The sequence below is a fragment of the Palaemon carinicauda genome, unplaced genomic scaffold, assembly GCF_036898095.1.
Source record: "Palaemon carinicauda isolate YSFRI2023 unplaced genomic scaffold, ASM3689809v2 scaffold130, whole genome shotgun sequence".
NCBI lineage: Eukaryota > Metazoa > Arthropoda > Malacostraca > Decapoda > Palaemonidae > Palaemon > Palaemon carinicauda.
The window spans coordinates 255,011-272,500 of record NW_027168816.1 but is presented as its reverse complement, the minus strand read 5'-3'; the positions used below and the strand labels follow the sequence as shown (position 1 = coordinate 272,500).

Sequence of the window (17,490 nt, the reverse complement as noted above, 5' to 3'; positions counted from 1 at the left end):
CTGTGTCTACATCTTTTCCCACTTCTATGAGGGGTCGATGTTTCTAGCCAGCTTTCTCCATCTATCCCACTTCTATATGGGGTCGATGTTTCTAGCCAGCTTTCTCCATCTATCCCACTTCTATGTGGGGTCGATGTTTCTGACCATCTTTCTCCATCTACCTCTGTTCCACACTTCATCACCGGTTAATCCCTTTGATCGAAGGTCATCCTTGATACAGTCCACCCACCTTCGCTTTGGTCTCCGTCTCCTTCTCATTCCCTGTGCCTCCATTTCCATCACTCTCCTCCCAATATACTGTTCATCTCTTCTCATGACATGACCATACCACCTCAGTCTACTTTCTTGGATCTTATCTGATAGTTTTCTAACCTCTGTGGTACCCCTAATTACCTCATTCCGTATCTTATCTCTTCTTGTCAAGGGTGCATATTTTAGTAACTGTTTTATCCTCCTATCAAGCAATTAGTTTCATATGGGTAAACTGTGGGGAAGAAATATAGTCTACCTCACGTGCTTCTATTAGAGTTTATTAACCCTTTTACCCCCAGGCTATTTGGAAATTTCCAACCCTTAACCCCAGGGGGTTATTTTTTTCCCAGCACATTTTGCAGTATATATATTTTTTTTTTTAATTGCTCTAACAGGCTTAATTTTTGTCATAGAGAGGTCAGGTTGGTCTCATTCTCTTGGAAAAATGCCTGAATTTTCTCAAAAAATTATCAAAAATATGAACAAAAAAATTTTATAGCATTTTTTTTGCAAGGACATACCGGTAAGTCCATGGGGGTAAAGGGATGGCTTTAGTGAAACGTACCAGTACGTCCTTTGGGGGGTAAAAGGGTTAATGTCTGGTTACCAATGCAGATTCTAACGTGTTTAAGACATGTACTGTTTGTAGAGTTATTTTTCTAAGAAATTACATCTTGTTTTTTAGTTTTGCAATAGCGTTTATGTATTGAAGTGGAAGAGCGTTTTTATTTAAGTGGAATTCCATTGTTTTGTAAAGCGTAGTTCTGAAGGTGGTCATAAACTAATGGCTGAAACTGTTGTTTTAGAAGAGAAAGGTTGGAACAATGTAAGAATTTATCTCTTTTGGTAAGTAGGGTAAATGGAGTTGACGTATGACAGCAGTCTCATATGTATCTACATTTAATATAAGTATATATATATATATATATATATAATGTGTGTGTGTGTGTGTGTGTGTGTATGTGTGTGTTCTGTTTTGTTACTTTATTCAACAATGATTTTACCCAAATGAGGTGGGAGGGAGGTGACGTCTGAAAGGTGCAGCTTGTGGTTTCTCAACAATACTTTGAAAATAAAAAATGAGGATGCAAGCCTTCCTTCACCCCTCAATATATATATATATATATATATATAGAGAGAGAGAGAGAGAGAGAGAGAGAGAGAGATCAGGTTTATATGTTTATTTATAATGCAAAGGTAAATTTTTGTCAAGTATTATTAAGTAAATAACAAATGGAACATAAAACTGTATATATGAGCCTTTAATCCACAATCTCGAGAAGGAATAAAATTATGGCAAGTCGCCAAGTACATGTAACTTCTTATTGTCACTCCAAAATCAAACCATTGTTCTCTAGTCTTGGGTAGTGCCATAGCCTCTGTACTATGGTCTTCCACTATCTTGATAAGAGTTGTCTTGCTTGAGGGTACACCCGGGCACACTATCTTATTTCTCTTCCTCTTACTTTAAGTTTTTATAGTTTATATAGGAAATATTTATTTAAATGTTACTGTTTCTGAAATGTTTTATTTTTTCTTGTTTCCTTTCCTCACTGGGCTATTTTCCCTGTTGGAGCCCCTGGGCTTATAGCATCCTGCTTTTCCAACTAGGGATGTAGCTTAGCAAATGATAATAATGATAATGTGGTCTTCGTGTTTCTGTTAGAATTACATGATTAATTGTTGCCTACCAATTAAAAAGGACCTTAGGTATAACGAGCATCGTAAAATTATAACCTAAGTTTTTTTCCTACAAAATGGGCCTATACATTTTCATAGCTTTGTCGATCATTATAACATTACATTGACCAACTGGTTCTTTAATTCATTCTCACTTTTACTTTAATGACATTATTCATTATCTTAATGACTCGTTCGAATCAGGTAATATTTATCAGTAGAATGTGTCTTTTTCATGTCACTTAGTTCTGGCAATGATAAGGAATTAATTACTTTTAGTAACTGATTTATACCTTAGATTTAGTTTCGATATAACCTTATCGAAAAAGTTGAACCATTCATCTTCTATATAATTATTGGATAACAAAATACACGAGCTTTATTTGGTCTCACTTAGACCTTTTATTATAATCAACATCAACTAAAACTAATAAGCGTATCATTTACTTTTGGTAACAGTGAATTATTCAGTGGGGTTAATCTTCAACAGGCATTATCGTATCCTTACCTCTGGCAAATGAGATATAAAATAAGGTATTTGGCAATACCCATTACACGACTCATAACAGCTCTTCATAGGAGGTAATCTCAATGTATTTTTGCTTTATTTGACCTCTGCTAATTTTCTAGTAATCTTTGAATAAGGTATCTGAAGCACGTATAGTAGGACCACTAGTTTGTGGCAAGAAAATTTAACAAAAAACAAATGAGTTATATAAACAGAGGGTTTTGTGAGATACAGTGTTACAGTTCCAGTAAAGAAAATGTGGTTGCGCTGTGCTGGGCGTGTGTCGATATTTTTTTATGCGTAGCCGTAGGTCTTGCTTGGAGCGGGTGGGGATGGACGAGGTGCTGGACGCAGGGGTTGACGAGTTGGGGTTGGTCGAAGTTCAGGTCGACCTTGTTGTGATCCAGTTCCTACCCCGGAGAACTGAGAGCTAGCTCCGAATTGAGATCCAGCACCAGCTCCAGCACCTGCGAATTGAGAACCAGCTCCAGCTCCAGTACCTGAGAACTGGGAACCAGCTCCAGCTCCAGTACCTGAGAACTGGGAACCAGCTCCAGTTCCAGTTACCTGAGAACTGGGAACCAGCTCCAGTACCTGAGAACTGGGTACCAGCTCCAGCACCTGAGAACTGAGAACCAGCTCCAGCTCCAGTACCTGAGAACTGAGAACCAGCTCCAGTACCTGAGAACTGGGAACCAGCTCCAGCTCCAGTTCCAGAACCTGAATACTGAGCGCCAGAACCAGAGAATTGAGATCCAGACCCAGATTGGGGACCACGATTTCCTGCAGCTGCTGCCGCATCTTCTAGTGCTGCCTTTTCAATTTGAGCAATGGCATGAGGAGGGAGAGGGGGAGGAGTTGGTAGAAGATCTGATTCTACACGGAAACCATTTTCATCAGCCACAAACTGGAAATTAGCTGGAGTGCCATCTGGGAATGTGAATCTGCAATGGGAAAACAAAGATTGCATTATAACATTTGAAATATTTTAACACATTTTAAAGATTATTATAGTATATTAAAGCTAGATATATTTTATGGTCATTATAATACAGTAATAAGTAGAAAGTGTGTTCATCCATGCTGCAAACTTTTGATTAATCATAACTTACGACCATGCTCCCTGCTGTGCTACAGCTCCTGTTGGCCCTTGTGGGTATCCCTGCTCTTGGCGACGGATTCCATTACCAGTTTCGAAGTTGAAACTATAAGAGCCATCTGCATGGGGGACCATCACGCTCGTCAACAAGAATGGGAATGACTGGACCTGAAGGCCTCTGGAAATCAACAGATGGGCGAGATCCTCCACTAGATGGGCCGCTTGGAAGAGCACCTCCAAAAGCTCCAGTAGATGATCCACCTGGGCGAGATCCACCTGGGCGAGATCCACCAAAGGCACCAGAGGAAGCTCCACTTGGACGAGATCCAGCTAAAGTACCAGCTGATGACCCACTTGGACGAGATGTTCCAAAACCTCAAAAGTCCCAGATGATCCTGTGGGACGAGCACCTCCAGTGGCTCCAGTAGAAGAACTTCCATATCCACTGGTCTGAGAACTTCCTAAGCTGCTGGTAACAGAGGATCCAGATGATCCACTTGGACGAGATCCCCCAAAGGTACCAGATGATCCACTTGGACGAGATGCACCAAAGCCTCCAGAAGAGCCACTTGGCTTTGATCCACCAAAAGCTCCAGTTGATGGCCTGCTTGGACGAGATCCTCCAAAAGCTCCAGTTGATCCCGTTGGACGGGAGCCACCAAAAGTTCCGGAAGATGATCCAGTTGGACGAGTACCACCAATGCCCCCTGTAGAAGAGCTGCCGTATCCACTGGTCTGAGAACCTCCAAAACTGCCAGTAGCTGAGGATCCAGATGATGATCCACTAGGACGAGATCCTCCAAAGGTACCAGATGATCCACTTGGGCGAGATCCACCAAAAGTACCAGAAGATCCGCTTGGGCGAGATCCACCAAAGGTACCAGATGATCCACTTGGACGAGAGCCACCTAAAGTACCGGATGATCCACTTGGGCGAGATCCACCAAAAGTTCCAGAAGACCCACTTGGGCGAGATCCACCGAAAGTTCCAGAAGACCCACTTGGGCGAGATCCACCAAAAATACCAGATGATCCACCGGGGCGAGATCCACCTAAAGCACCAGATGATCCACTTGGACGAGATCCACCGAAAGTTCCAGAAGACCCACTTGGGCGAGATCCACCAAAGGCACCAGATGATCCACTTGGGCGAGATCCACCGTAACACCAGATGATCCACTTGGACGAGATCCACCGAAAGTACCGGATGATCCGCTAGGACGAGATCCACCGAAAGTACCAGATGATCCACTGGGGCGAGATCCACCTAAAGTACCAGATGATCCACTTGGACGAGATCCACCAAAAGTACCAGATGATCCACTTGGACGTGATCCACCAAAAGTTCCAGAAGACCCACTTGGACGAGATCCACCGAAAGTACCAGATGATCCACCGGGGCGAGACCCACCCAAAGTACCAGAAGATCCGCTTGGACGAGATCCGCCAAAGGATCCTGTAGATGGTCCTGTAGGCCTAGATCCAGCAAAGGCTCCCCCTGATGTTGTACCAGATTGTGAGCTTCCAGAACCTGCAGAAGAGGATCCTCCTGTAGAAGAGCCACCATATCCACCAGTTTGAGACCCTCCCAAACCAGAGGCTGTAGATCCTCCTAGACCACCACTGGATGAACCTCCAAATCCTCCACCAGATGCTCCTCCAAGACCACTGGATGAACCTCCAAGTCCTCCACCAGATGCTCCTCCAAGACCACTGGATGAACTTCCAAATCCACCTGTAGTTGAGCCTCCATGTCCACCAGTAGCTGAACCTCCAAATCCTCCACCAGATGCTCCTCCAAGACCACTGGATGAACCTCCAAATCCACCTGTAGTTGAGCCTCCAAGTCCACCTGTAGCTGAACCTCCAAATCCTCCTCCAGATGCTCCTCCAAGACCACTGGATGAACCTCCAAATCCTCCTGTAGCTGAGCCTCCATGTCCACTTGTAGTCGAACCTCCATATCCACCTGTGGCTGAGCCTCCAAGTCCTCCACCAGATGCTCCTCCAAGACCACTGGATGAGCCTCCAAATCCACCTGTAGTTGAACCTCCAAATCCTGCACCTGATCCTCCTCCCAGACCACTGGATGACCCTCCAAAGCCACCTGTAGCTGAGCCTCCAAGTCCACCAGATGTTCCTCCTAGACCACTGGATGAACCTCCAAATCCACCTGTAGTTGAACCTCCAAATCCTGCACCAGATCCTCCTCCCAGACCACTGGATGAGCCTCCAAATCCACCAGATGCTCCTCCCAGACCACTGGATGACCCTCCAAATCCACCTGTAGTTGAGCCTCCATGTCCACCAGATGCTCCTCCTAGACCACTGGATGAGCCTCCAAAGCCACCTGTAGCTGATCCTCCAAGTCCACCACTAGATGAACCTCCAGATCCCCCAGCTGAGGACCCACCTACATCTGGAGTTCCATATAACCTCGAAGGAGATTGTGGGGTGGCAGTTACTACTGCTAAAAGCAGGCAAAACACCACTTTCTGGAAAACACAATTGAAAAATTTGCAATTAATAATTTAATTTTCAGATGTTACAATAAGCGTTACATTTGATGAAGATTTACTTTAGAGCATCTTGAATTTCGAGTGTAAATATTTTCTTTATAAGGGTATCGATTATTTTTAAATTTGTAATTTATAGCTTTTTAGCAAAGTGAAGAAAATACTTGATATCTCTTTTGTTAGTTTATAGGTTGAAAAGCAACAAGAATTTATTTTTTGCAATTTTTAAGAAGTTTCTTTTAAACGTTTCTCTGATGAGTTAAAACGTGTATATATATATATATATATATACATACATACATATATATGTATGTATATAGATATATATGTATATATAGATATATATATATGTATATAGATATATATATATATATATATACATATATATATATATATATATATACATATATATATATATATATATATATAGATATCGACTCGCTTCACAACATATCACAAACATGAGTTACGAAAAAAGATGATAAATTAATCAAATTCTCATCAATATTGGAAACGTTTCAAAAAGTAATCTTCTTCTTTAACAACTGCGAGAATAAACGAACAAAGAAAAGAAGCTAAAATAAACAGAGAGAGAAACTCACTGTGGGTGCCATCGTTGTCGGAAAGGAGTCGAACACTCGAATGTAATGACAGAACGCCTCCCTGAGTCTTTTATAGGATGCCGGTGCCCTTCGCGGCCTCCGCCACCCGCCACCCCGACCCCCTACGGGGTCCTACACCGACGGCATCCTTATGCCCTTAGAAAGTCCTTTCCTCACGACATTATACCCTCTCTGTTCTGGAAATCTTTCCCTTGTTCTTCACCGTTTAACAATGCAATTTACTTTTTGTGTGTGTGTGTGTGTGTGTGTGTGTAATTCGTAGGATCGGTTACATTTCTCTGGGATTTCAAGGCCACGTCATAAAAGTCTGGGTTCGTCGTTCTTCGTCGAATTGGTTTAAACATAATTGATTGTAGTTCGATTGATTGATTGATTGATTTATTGATTGAGAGTTTTCTGGTTACGCATAATCGATTGTAATTCGATTGATTGATTGATTGATTAGGAGTTTTCTGGTATTAGTTCGATTTTGGAATATCTCTTCATGTCTATTTTCACACGTTTTGATTATCTTTTACGATTTTAAACCCTCTCGTCAGGCTGGGAGGAGCGAAGAGAGTAAAAGTCCCCTTTTGTTCCTTTCTTTTTTATGTTGGCAACCTTCCCAAATTTGGGGAAATTACGATTTTTAAACCCTCTCGTCAGGCTGGAAGGAGCGAAGAGAGTAAAAGTCCCCTTTCGTTCCTTTCTTTTTTATGTTTGCAACCTTCCAAAATTTTGGGGAAGTGCCTTGGTAAAAAGAATAGATCAGAATTATTAGAAAAAAAAATTTCCATTTTCATAAAGAAGAAAATGACTTCAATGTTAAAAAAGTTTGTTTACTTAAAAAATATTCAATGAAAATAGAAGTCCTTAATGGGAAGTGCCTTGGTAAATAGAATAAATCAGAATTATTAAAAAAAAAATTCCATTTTCATAAAGAAGAAAATGATTTCAATGTTTAAAAAGTTTGTTTACTTAAAAAATATTCAATGAAAATACAAGGCCTTAATGAATAGTTGCAGTTAACAATTGTCATTTTTTACCAGTTAAAGCCTTATATGATATAAATTTCAAGTTTAAAAAGAGTTATTTATTTTTTTTCTTTCAATTTAGTTGAATTTATTTTAATTGCTTTATGAGTTGGCAATATTCATTTGCTATGCATTTTTTTAAACATTTAAAATATTTTTAAAGTTAAAAATATACTTTTTATAAAATGGTAATGCCAGATTTATATTTTGTAGAAATTATTATTATTATTATTATTATTATTATTATTATTATTATTATTATTAGCTAAGCTACAACCATAGTTGGAAAAGCTAGATGCTATAAGCCCAAGGGCTCCAAAAACGATAAAAAAAAAACCAGTAAGGAAAGGAAATAAACGATATGAGAAATAATGAACAATTAAGATAGGATATTTTGACAACAGTAACAACATCAAAACAGATATTTCATATATATATATATATATATATATATATATATACTATAAAAAGACTTATGCCAGCCTGTTCAGCATAAAAACATTTGCTGCAAGTTTCTTATGAAACTTGAATATTTCGAATATGCCAGTCAATTATTCAAAATTTCCTTTTCCCTTCGAACTCCCCACGAGAGATTAGGTCACCAAACGTTCAGCTGGGCTCCTCAAGGCACTAGAAGAGTTGGAAGACCCAGGCCTACATGGTTGAGGACTATGAAGCGCGAAGTAGGAGATGATGAATGGAGAAGTATTGATTTAAAAGCCCAAGATAGAGATGACTGGCGAAATCTAACCGAGGCCCTTTCCGGGGTCCACGAAGAGTTGGAAGACCCAGGCCTACATGGATGAGGACAATGAAGCATGAGATAGGAGATGATGAATGGAGAAGTGTTGATTTAATAGCGTAAGATAGAGACGACTAGCGAAATTTAACCGAGGCCCTTTGCGTCAATAGCCGTAGGAGGAAATGATGAATGAAGAAGTATTGATTTAAAAGCTAAAGATAGAGACGACTGGCGAAATTTAACCGAGGCCCTTTTCGTCAATAGGCGTAGATGATGATGAATGAAGAAGTATTGATTTAAAAGTTCAAGATAGAGACGACTGGTGAAATCTAACCGAGGCTCTTTGCCTCAACAGGCGTAGGAGGAGATGATGATGAAGATGATGATGATGATGATGATAACATCGGGGATTCAAATGAGCTTCGAAACTGCAAAGCGTTCTTCAGAACAAGATTCCCAAGAGGTTGAAGTGCAAAGTTCTGGGAAATCTGGGGAAAGACTGTGTTCAAGAATACTCAGTCGGAGATGACATCTGTGTTCTTCATTTTAGTTTTTTTTTAAGAAATCTTTTCTATTCTTGGGACCGTGTATACCTAGAAAAGAAGAATATATATTTAGTAGAAATGATGGTTAGGAATTAGATTTGGTGGAGTTATTTCATTCATCTCTCTCTCTCTCTCTCTCTCTCTCTCTCTCTCTCTCTCTCTCAGAATAAGAATTTGTGATTATCTAGGGATAGATTAAAGAAGTTCTGTATTAATGCTTTGCTAATTTATCTCTCTCTCTCTCTCTCTCTCTCACTCTCTCTCTCTCTCTCTCTCTCTCTCTCTCTCAGAATAAGAATTTGTGATTATCTAGGGATAGATTAAAGAAGTTCTGTATTAATGCTTTGCTAATTTATCTCTCTCTCTCTCTCTCTCTCTCTCTCTCTCTCTCTCTCTCTCTCTCTCTCTCTGTCTCTCTCCCTCAGAATAAGAATTTGTGATTATCTAGGGATAGATTAAAGAAGTTCTGTATTAATGCTTTGCAAATTTATGTCTCTCTCTCTCTCTCTCTCTCTCTCTCTCTCTCTCTCTCTCTCTCTCTCAGAATAAGAATTTGTGATTATCTAGGGATAGATTAAATAAGTTCTGTATTAATGCTTTGCTAATTTATCTCTCTCTCTCTCTCTCTCTCTCTCTCTCTCTCTCTCTCTCTCTCTCTCTCAGAATAAGAATTTGTGATTATCTAGGTATAGATTAAAGACGTTCTGTATTAATGCTTTGCTAATTTATCTCTCTCTCTCTCTCTCTCTCTCTCTCTCTCTCTCTCTCTCTCTCTCTCTCTCTCTCTCTCTCTCTCTATCTCAGAATAAGAATTTGTGATTATCTAGGTATAGATTAAAGAAGTTCTGTATTAATGCTTTGCTAATTTATGTCTCTCTCTCTCTCTCTCTCTCTCTCTCTCTCTCTCTCTCTCTCTCTCTCTCTCTCTCTCTCTCTCTCAGAATAAGAATTTGTGATTATCTAGGGATTAATTAAAGAAGTTCTGAATTAATGCATTGATAATTTATCTCTCTCTCTCTCTCTCTCTCTCTCTCTCTCTCTCTCTCTCTCTCTCTCTCTCTCTCTCTCTCTCTCTCAGAATAAGAATTTGTGATTATCTAGGCATAGATTAAAGAAGTTCTGTATTAATACTTTGCGAATTTATCTCTCTCTCTCTCTCTCTCTCTCTCTCTCTCTCTCTCTCTCTCTCTCTCTCTCTCTCTCCAGGTATAGATTAAAGAAGTTCTGTATTAATGCTTTGCTAATTTATCTCTCTCTCTCTCTCTCTCTCTCTCTCTCTCTCTCTCTCTCTCTCTCTCTCTCTCTCTCTCTCTCTCTCTCTCTCTCCAGGTATAGATTAAAGAAGTTCTGTATTAATGCTTTGCTAATTTTCTCTCTCTCTCTCTCTCTCTCTCTCTCTCTCTCTCTCTCTCTCTCTCTCTCTCTCTCATCTACTGTATATATATATATATATATATATATATATATATATATATGTATATGTATATATATACACATACATATATACACACATATACACAAATATATGTGTGTGTGTCAGAGAGAGAGAGAGAGAGAGAGAGAGAGAGAGAGAGAGAGAGAGACTCCTACGCCTTCTTCTCCCTATAAGGAATGATGCCAGAAGGGAGTAACCTTCCGGTCTCCTCCTCCTCCTCCAGTTTCGGAGATGAGTTAATTCGTTGTTAGTTTTTTGTATCCTAAGTTACGACCAATTTTCTGGTACGTAATCAGCTGAGGCACAAAGGAGCTCACTAAACTGCTCATCATCGTTCAGGTGTCGTAAGTGGCGACAACTCTTGCTTGCAAGAGACGACATACTACCAGTTGTATCATACACACATGCGTGTATGTATATATATATATATATATATATATATATATATATATATATATATATATATATGTGTGTGTGTGTGTGTGTGTGTGTGTGTGTGTGTGATAAACTTTGCACATTTAGACGTGTTTTTCATATTCAAATAAGCCATATATATTTTTGATACATTAATGTCTGGATTCTCTCAACGACCTCGGGATCAGAGCCCCAGGCGAAATCACACAAAGACAAGAGCTTGTGACCGGCCAGGAATCGAACCCTGGTCCGGCAAGCTTGTATAGACAGTGACTACCACTTGGCCAAGTGGTAGTCACTGTCAGGCCAAGTGGTTTAGTCACTGTCTATACAAGCTTGCCGGACCAGAGTTCGATTCCCGGACGGTCACAAGCTCTTGTCTTTGTGTGATTTCGCCTGGGGCTCTGATCCCGAGGTCGTTAAGAGAATCCAGACATTAATGTATCAAAAATATATATGGCTTATTTGATATATATATATATATATATATATATATATATATATATATATATTTATATATACATACATACATACATACATAATACATATACATTGACAGCATGAAGCACTAATGAGAATAAACAATGCAAATACCAATGTGATATTCGTGTTTTCAAAACTGAATTCTGCACGAACTTCGTGTATAAAACCTGTTCAAAACAAACAAGTCCTATTTATGCTATTAATATACCATTCAGCAATATCTTATAATTAATCTGTTTTCTTGATTGTTCAGTCTGCATTATCTTCGTCTTTTAATTGTATTATCTTTAAGTGTATCTAAGATAATTGTGATTCGTTTCAAGTAGTTGATCCAAGGTCATTATCATTACTTGGTAACGTGTATGCCTAGCATTCGCATGGCAGCAGATCGATCCCAACCCGGGACCGTGAGTTTAAGCTGTTTACTGGAGATTCCACTGCTGTGACTTGGCACCACATTGGGGGTTTGATCTTGCCTGGCTGACGTTCTGGTGAGCACCTATTCTGATGAAGCTGGAACTGAAACCAGACATCTTTGATACGCAAACGTGTCATCATCATCATCATCATCTCCTAGGCCTATTGACGCAAAGGGCCTCGGTTAGATTCCGCCAGTCGTCTCTATCTTGAGCTTTTAATTCAATAATCTTTCATTCATCATCTTTTTCGTGTTTCATATTCCTCATCCATGTAGGCCTGGGTCTTCCAATTTTTCTAGTGCCTTGTGGAGCCCAGCTGAACGTTTGGTGAACTAATCTCTCTTGGGGAGTGCGAAGAGCATGCCCAAACCATCTCCATCTACCCCTCATCATGATCTCATCCACATATGGCACTCAAGTAATCTCTCTTATAGTTTCATTTGTAATCCTGTCCTGCCATTTAACTCCCAATATTCTTCTGAGGGCTTTGTTCTCAAATCTACTAAATCTGTTGGAGATTGTTTCATTGTCATACCAGGACTCATGTCCTTGATATACTTATTGATTATTAATAATCTTTTTTTCCCTCATTTGCTCATGCAGATAATGAAATGGCGCATTTGAATATTACATACAACAGTACAGAAATGTTATATAGTTAAATCTTCTTGCAATGCTAACATTCAGGTGGCCACTAAGAATGTCTTAAAACGAAAAAGCTTACCGTAATTCTTAAGCATTTTTCCTTTCCTCACTGGGTTTTTTTCCCTGTTGGAGCCCCTGGGCTTATAGCATCCTGCTTTTCCAACTAGGGTTGTAACTTAGCTAGTAATAATAATAATAATTTGAAAGTACTGTAACTCAAAGAAACAAAATGCGAATATTTACGATTGCAAATCTATATCACATCATGAATTATCAACTTCTAAAAGCTCCTTTGCTGCTAAAGAGTTATTTAGGAGAGAGTGGGATTAATAAATATTATTTTTAGGGTCAAGCCATGTCGTCCTGATGAAAGCCTACCAGAGAATTAATGTATCTGTTAAGGCACTGATGAAAATCCACAGATACATTAAGTCTCTGGTAATGAATGTATCTGTTAGGGCACTGATGAAAATCCACAGATACATGAAGTCTCTGGTAATGAATGTATCTGTTAGGGCACTGATGAAAATCCACAGATACATTAATTCTCTGGTAATTAATGTATCTGTTAAAGCACTGATGAAAATCCGCAGATACCTTCATTCTCTGGTAATGAATGTATCTGTTAGGGCACTGATGAAAATCCGCAGATACCTTCATTCTCTGGTAATGAATGTATCTGTTAGGGCACTGATGAAAATCCGCAGATACCTTCATTCTCTGGTAATGAATGTATCTGTTAGGGCACTGATGAAAATCCGCAGATACCTTCATTCTCTGGTAATGAATGTATCTGTTAGGGCACTGATGAAAATCCGCAGATACCTTCATTCTCTGGTAATGAATGTATCTGTTAGGGCACTGATGAAAATCCGCAGATACATTCATTCTCTGGTAATGAATGTATCTGTTAGGGCACTGATGAAAATCCGCAGATACCTTCATTCTCTGGTAATGAATGTATCTGTTAGGGCACTGATGAAAATCCGCAGATACCTTCATTCTCTGGTAATGAATGTATCTGTTAGGGCACTGATGAAAATCCGCAGATACATTCATTCTCTGGTAATGAATGTATCTGTTAAGGCACTGATGAAAATCCACAGATACATTAATTACCAGAGAATTAATGTATCTGTGGATTTTCATCAGTGCCCTAACAGATACGTTAATTACCAGAGAATGAATGTATCTGTGGATTTTCATCAGTGCCCTAACAGATACGTTAATTACCAGAGAATGAATGTATCTGTGGATTTTCATCAGTGCCCTAACAGATACATTCATTACCAGAGAATGAAGGTATCTGCGGATTTTCATCAGTGCCCTAACAGATACATTCATTACCAGAGAATGAATGTATCTGCGGATTTTCATCAGTGCCCTAACAGATACATTCATTACCAGAGAATGAAGGTATCTGCGGATTTTCATCAGTGCCCTAACAGATACATTCATTACCAGAGAATGAAGGTATCTGCGGATTTTCATCAGTGCCCTAACAGATACATTCATTACCAGAGAATGAATGTATCTGCGGATTTTCATCAGTGCTCTAACAGATACATTAATTACCAGAGAATTAATGTATCTGTGGATTTTCATCAGTGCCCTAACAGATACATTCATTACCAGAGAATGAATGTATCTGCGGATTTTCATCAGTGCCTTAACAGATACATTAATTCTCTGGTATGCTTCCATCAGGACGCCATGCTTGACCCTAAAAATAATATTTATTAATCCCATTCTCTCCTAAATAGCTCTTTAGCAGAAAAGGAGCTTTTAGAAGTTATTAATTCATGAAATGAAATAGATTTGCAATCGTAAATATTCGCATTTTGTTTCTGTGAGTTACAGTACTTTCAAATTATTATTATTATTACTAGCTAAGCTACAACCCTAGTTGGAAAAGCAGGATGCTATAAGCCCAGAGGCTCCAACAGGGAAAATTGCCCAGTGAGGAAAGGAAAAAAGGAAAATAGAATATTTTAAGGGGAGTAACAACATCAAAATAACTATCTCTTATATAAACTATAAAAACTTTAACAAAACAAGAGGAAGAGAAATAAGATAGAATAGTGTGTTCAAGTGATATTAAAGGCTGTTTTTGTCTTTATTGTTTCTTTCAGAGATCATTCCCTTGCTTGAAGATATGAAAGATTCATTTTATTGTTGCTACTGTTCTTGAAATATTTTATATTTTATTTTAATACTTAATTATTTCTCATATCGTTTATTTATTTATTTCCTTTCCTCACAGAGCTATATTCCCCTGTTGGAGCCCTTATGGCTTATAGCAACCTGCTTTTCCAACAAGGGTTATAGCTTAGCTAATAACAACAACAACAACAACAACAACAACAACAATGGGTATCTCGCTCGTTGAATATTGCGTAACGAAATAATGAAGTGGGATTGGAAAAGCATTTCTTTACCTTTGAATTGACATTACTTTGTTGTTATTGTTATTGTTGTTATATCGATTTAGTTGCTTTTATCGTTATTATGGTTTTTATTTCTTGAACGTGATTGTTTTTATTTTTTTTTTATGTATTGCACTCGAGTACATTGAAAAAAAAAATATAGTTCACTAGATTTTATTTTCTACGACTTTAATTATCCCTGTAATAATAATGATAATAATAATAATAATTTCTACAAAATATAACTCAGGCCTTATCATTTTATAAAAAAAAAGCTAAAAAGGAAAATTATTTTAAGAAAATTACTAAAATAATCGAAGTATTTAAGTTTTATATTTCTGTAAAATATATATAATAATAATAATGATAATAATATGATGATGATGATGATGATGATGATAGTAGTTGTAGTAGTAGTAGTAGTAGTAGTAATTAATATTTCATCATCATCGTCCATGTGCCATATTGACAAGGATATCGGCAAACATGGCACGCCGTTTCTCTGTTTCCTAGTCTTGGGTAGTGCCATAGCCTCTGTACCATAACCTTCCATTGTCTGGGGTTAGATTTCTCTTGCTTGAGGGTACACTCAGGCACGCTCTTTCCATCTTGTTTCTCTTGCACTTGTTGTTATGAATTGTTTATATTTGATTGAAGTAATTTAATGTTGTTGATTATCTTAAAATGTTTTATTTTGATTGTTATTACTTCTCTTGCTGTTTATTTATTTCCTTCTTTCCTTTCCTTACTGGGATATTTTTCCCTGTTGGAGCCCTTGGGCTTATAGCATCATGCTTCTCTAACTAGGGTTGGAGAAGCTACAGCCCTAGTTGAAAAAGCATGATGGAAAAATAGCCCAGTGAGGAGAGGAAATAAGGAAATAGATAAACGATCTGAGAAATAATGAACAATTAGAATAAAATATTTCAAAAAGAAATATTTCATAAATAGACTACAAAAAGAGTTATGTCAGTTTGTTTAACATAAAAAAACATTTGCTGCAAGTTTGAACGTTTGAAGTTCCACTTATTCAACTACCCGATTAAGGAAGATCATAACACAACTTGCTCACAGCCGGAATAAAACTTCTAGAATACTGTGTAGTTTTAAACCACATGATGGAGAAGGCCTGAGTATTAGAATTAACAGTATGCCTAGCATTACGAACAGGATGGAACTGTCCGGGAAGATCTAAATGTAAAGGGTGATCAGAATTAAAGTCCGACCTGTTTTATTGTCTATTTCTTCGGCAATGATTGTCTAATTAATTTGAATATGCACGTGTTATCTTCATCAACACTTGATTCATATATTTTCTGCATATGTACATCATAACACAAGTAATAATCTTATTTTCTTTATGTATTTCTCATTAAATGTGGAAAAAAAATTATTTCAATGTCGCTCATGAACGGCAGAGGCAAGGGACTGGACGATGACCTATTTAGGACCGGGGGGAACCAGGAAATGGCTGATGACGACTCCACAGGTAGACCTATAGGCTCCTCCAAACCAGGATTGACAGGTTGGCCTTTTTCAGGCCAAAAACGTCAAATTTGTCCTTTTTCAGGCCATAAATTTCAAATTTGGCCTTTTTGAAATATGTTGGCTATGTTACATTTTGGCTTTTTTTTCTACGAATGGGTTGGGTTGGCCTTTTAAAGCTCTAGTTGATTATAAGTTGGCCTTTTCTCATTTAGAAAACCTGGCAACCCTGCTCCAAACCCTCAATAGATGTTTTATATTTCCTACTGTGATTTCCATCATTATAAAATTCTTTGGTTTTTAAAGAACATCCAATACGCATCCGTAGCTCACAAGGATGGTGAGGTTGCAGACACTATAAGAAACTAATGAGCTTGATTGGGTCTCGAACTCCCGTTCAGCAGATTGCTTGTGAGGGACGTTTCCAAAACTCTTAATTTTAGTAAAATATTCTCCGTAAAAAATATGCTGATCTCAGCTGTATTTCAGTAAAATACAGACGACCGTAATTTTTACCCTACTTTGCTATTATCTTTTACAGGTTGGTGGCCTTGATATCAGTTTTTTTTTGCGTCTGTTTATCCGTTTTTAAAAAACGGGAAATACCTGGCAACATTTATGCCAAGATTATTATCGGTTTTTACGACAAATTTTTAAGTGTACCACATCTTTATCTTCCACAAAAAAGCTAAATTATACTTTAATATCGTTTAAATTTATGTAGATTTGAGGTCAATTATAGGCCAAAAGAAATTGCTTTTATTTTTAATTGTATCTTTACTATACGTAGTGTTCAGCCGCATTTCAGTAAAATACCGGCGACTGTAATTCTGTAATTGCTATCCTACTTTGTTTTTATCTTTAAAGGGTTGGTGACTGTAATATCACTCCTTAACGTCAATATATCCTGTTTTTAAAACGGTAAATGCCTGACAACATTTATTCCAGGAATTTTACCGTTTTTAAGGCAAATTTTTAAGTGTACCACATCTTTATCTTCCTCAGAAAAACTAAATTATGCTTTAATATCTTTTAAATTTATGTAGATTTGAGGTCAATTATAATCCAAATGCGATATTTTTTCCGGTCACTACTTTAACAAAAGTAAAGATGCAATTAAAAATAAAAGCAATTTCTTTTCGCCTTGAGCGGTTCATTAAATAGAATTTAACAAATTTACGCATTATGCCGATGTCCTTCACGCA

The 17,490-nt window shown here is 38.0% G+C and overlaps 1 protein-coding gene across 1 annotated transcript; it reads right to left on the bottom strand.

Annotated features, from left to right (window-relative positions):
- Window positions 1–2,337: 2,337 nt before the first annotated feature.
- LOC137635484 (uncharacterized PE-PGRS family protein PE_PGRS24-like) lies at window positions 2,338–6,685 on the bottom strand. The gene is given in 7 exon segments (XM_068367942.1): window positions 2,338–3,013; window positions 3,015–3,384; window positions 3,553–3,668; window positions 3,670–3,881; window positions 4,061–4,591; window positions 4,792–6,034; window positions 6,658–6,685. Coding segments are annotated over 7 exon segments (2,763 nt in total). The 5' UTR covers window positions 6,670–6,685; the 3' UTR covers window positions 2,338–2,734.
- Window positions 6,686–17,490: the final 10,805 nt, after the last annotated feature.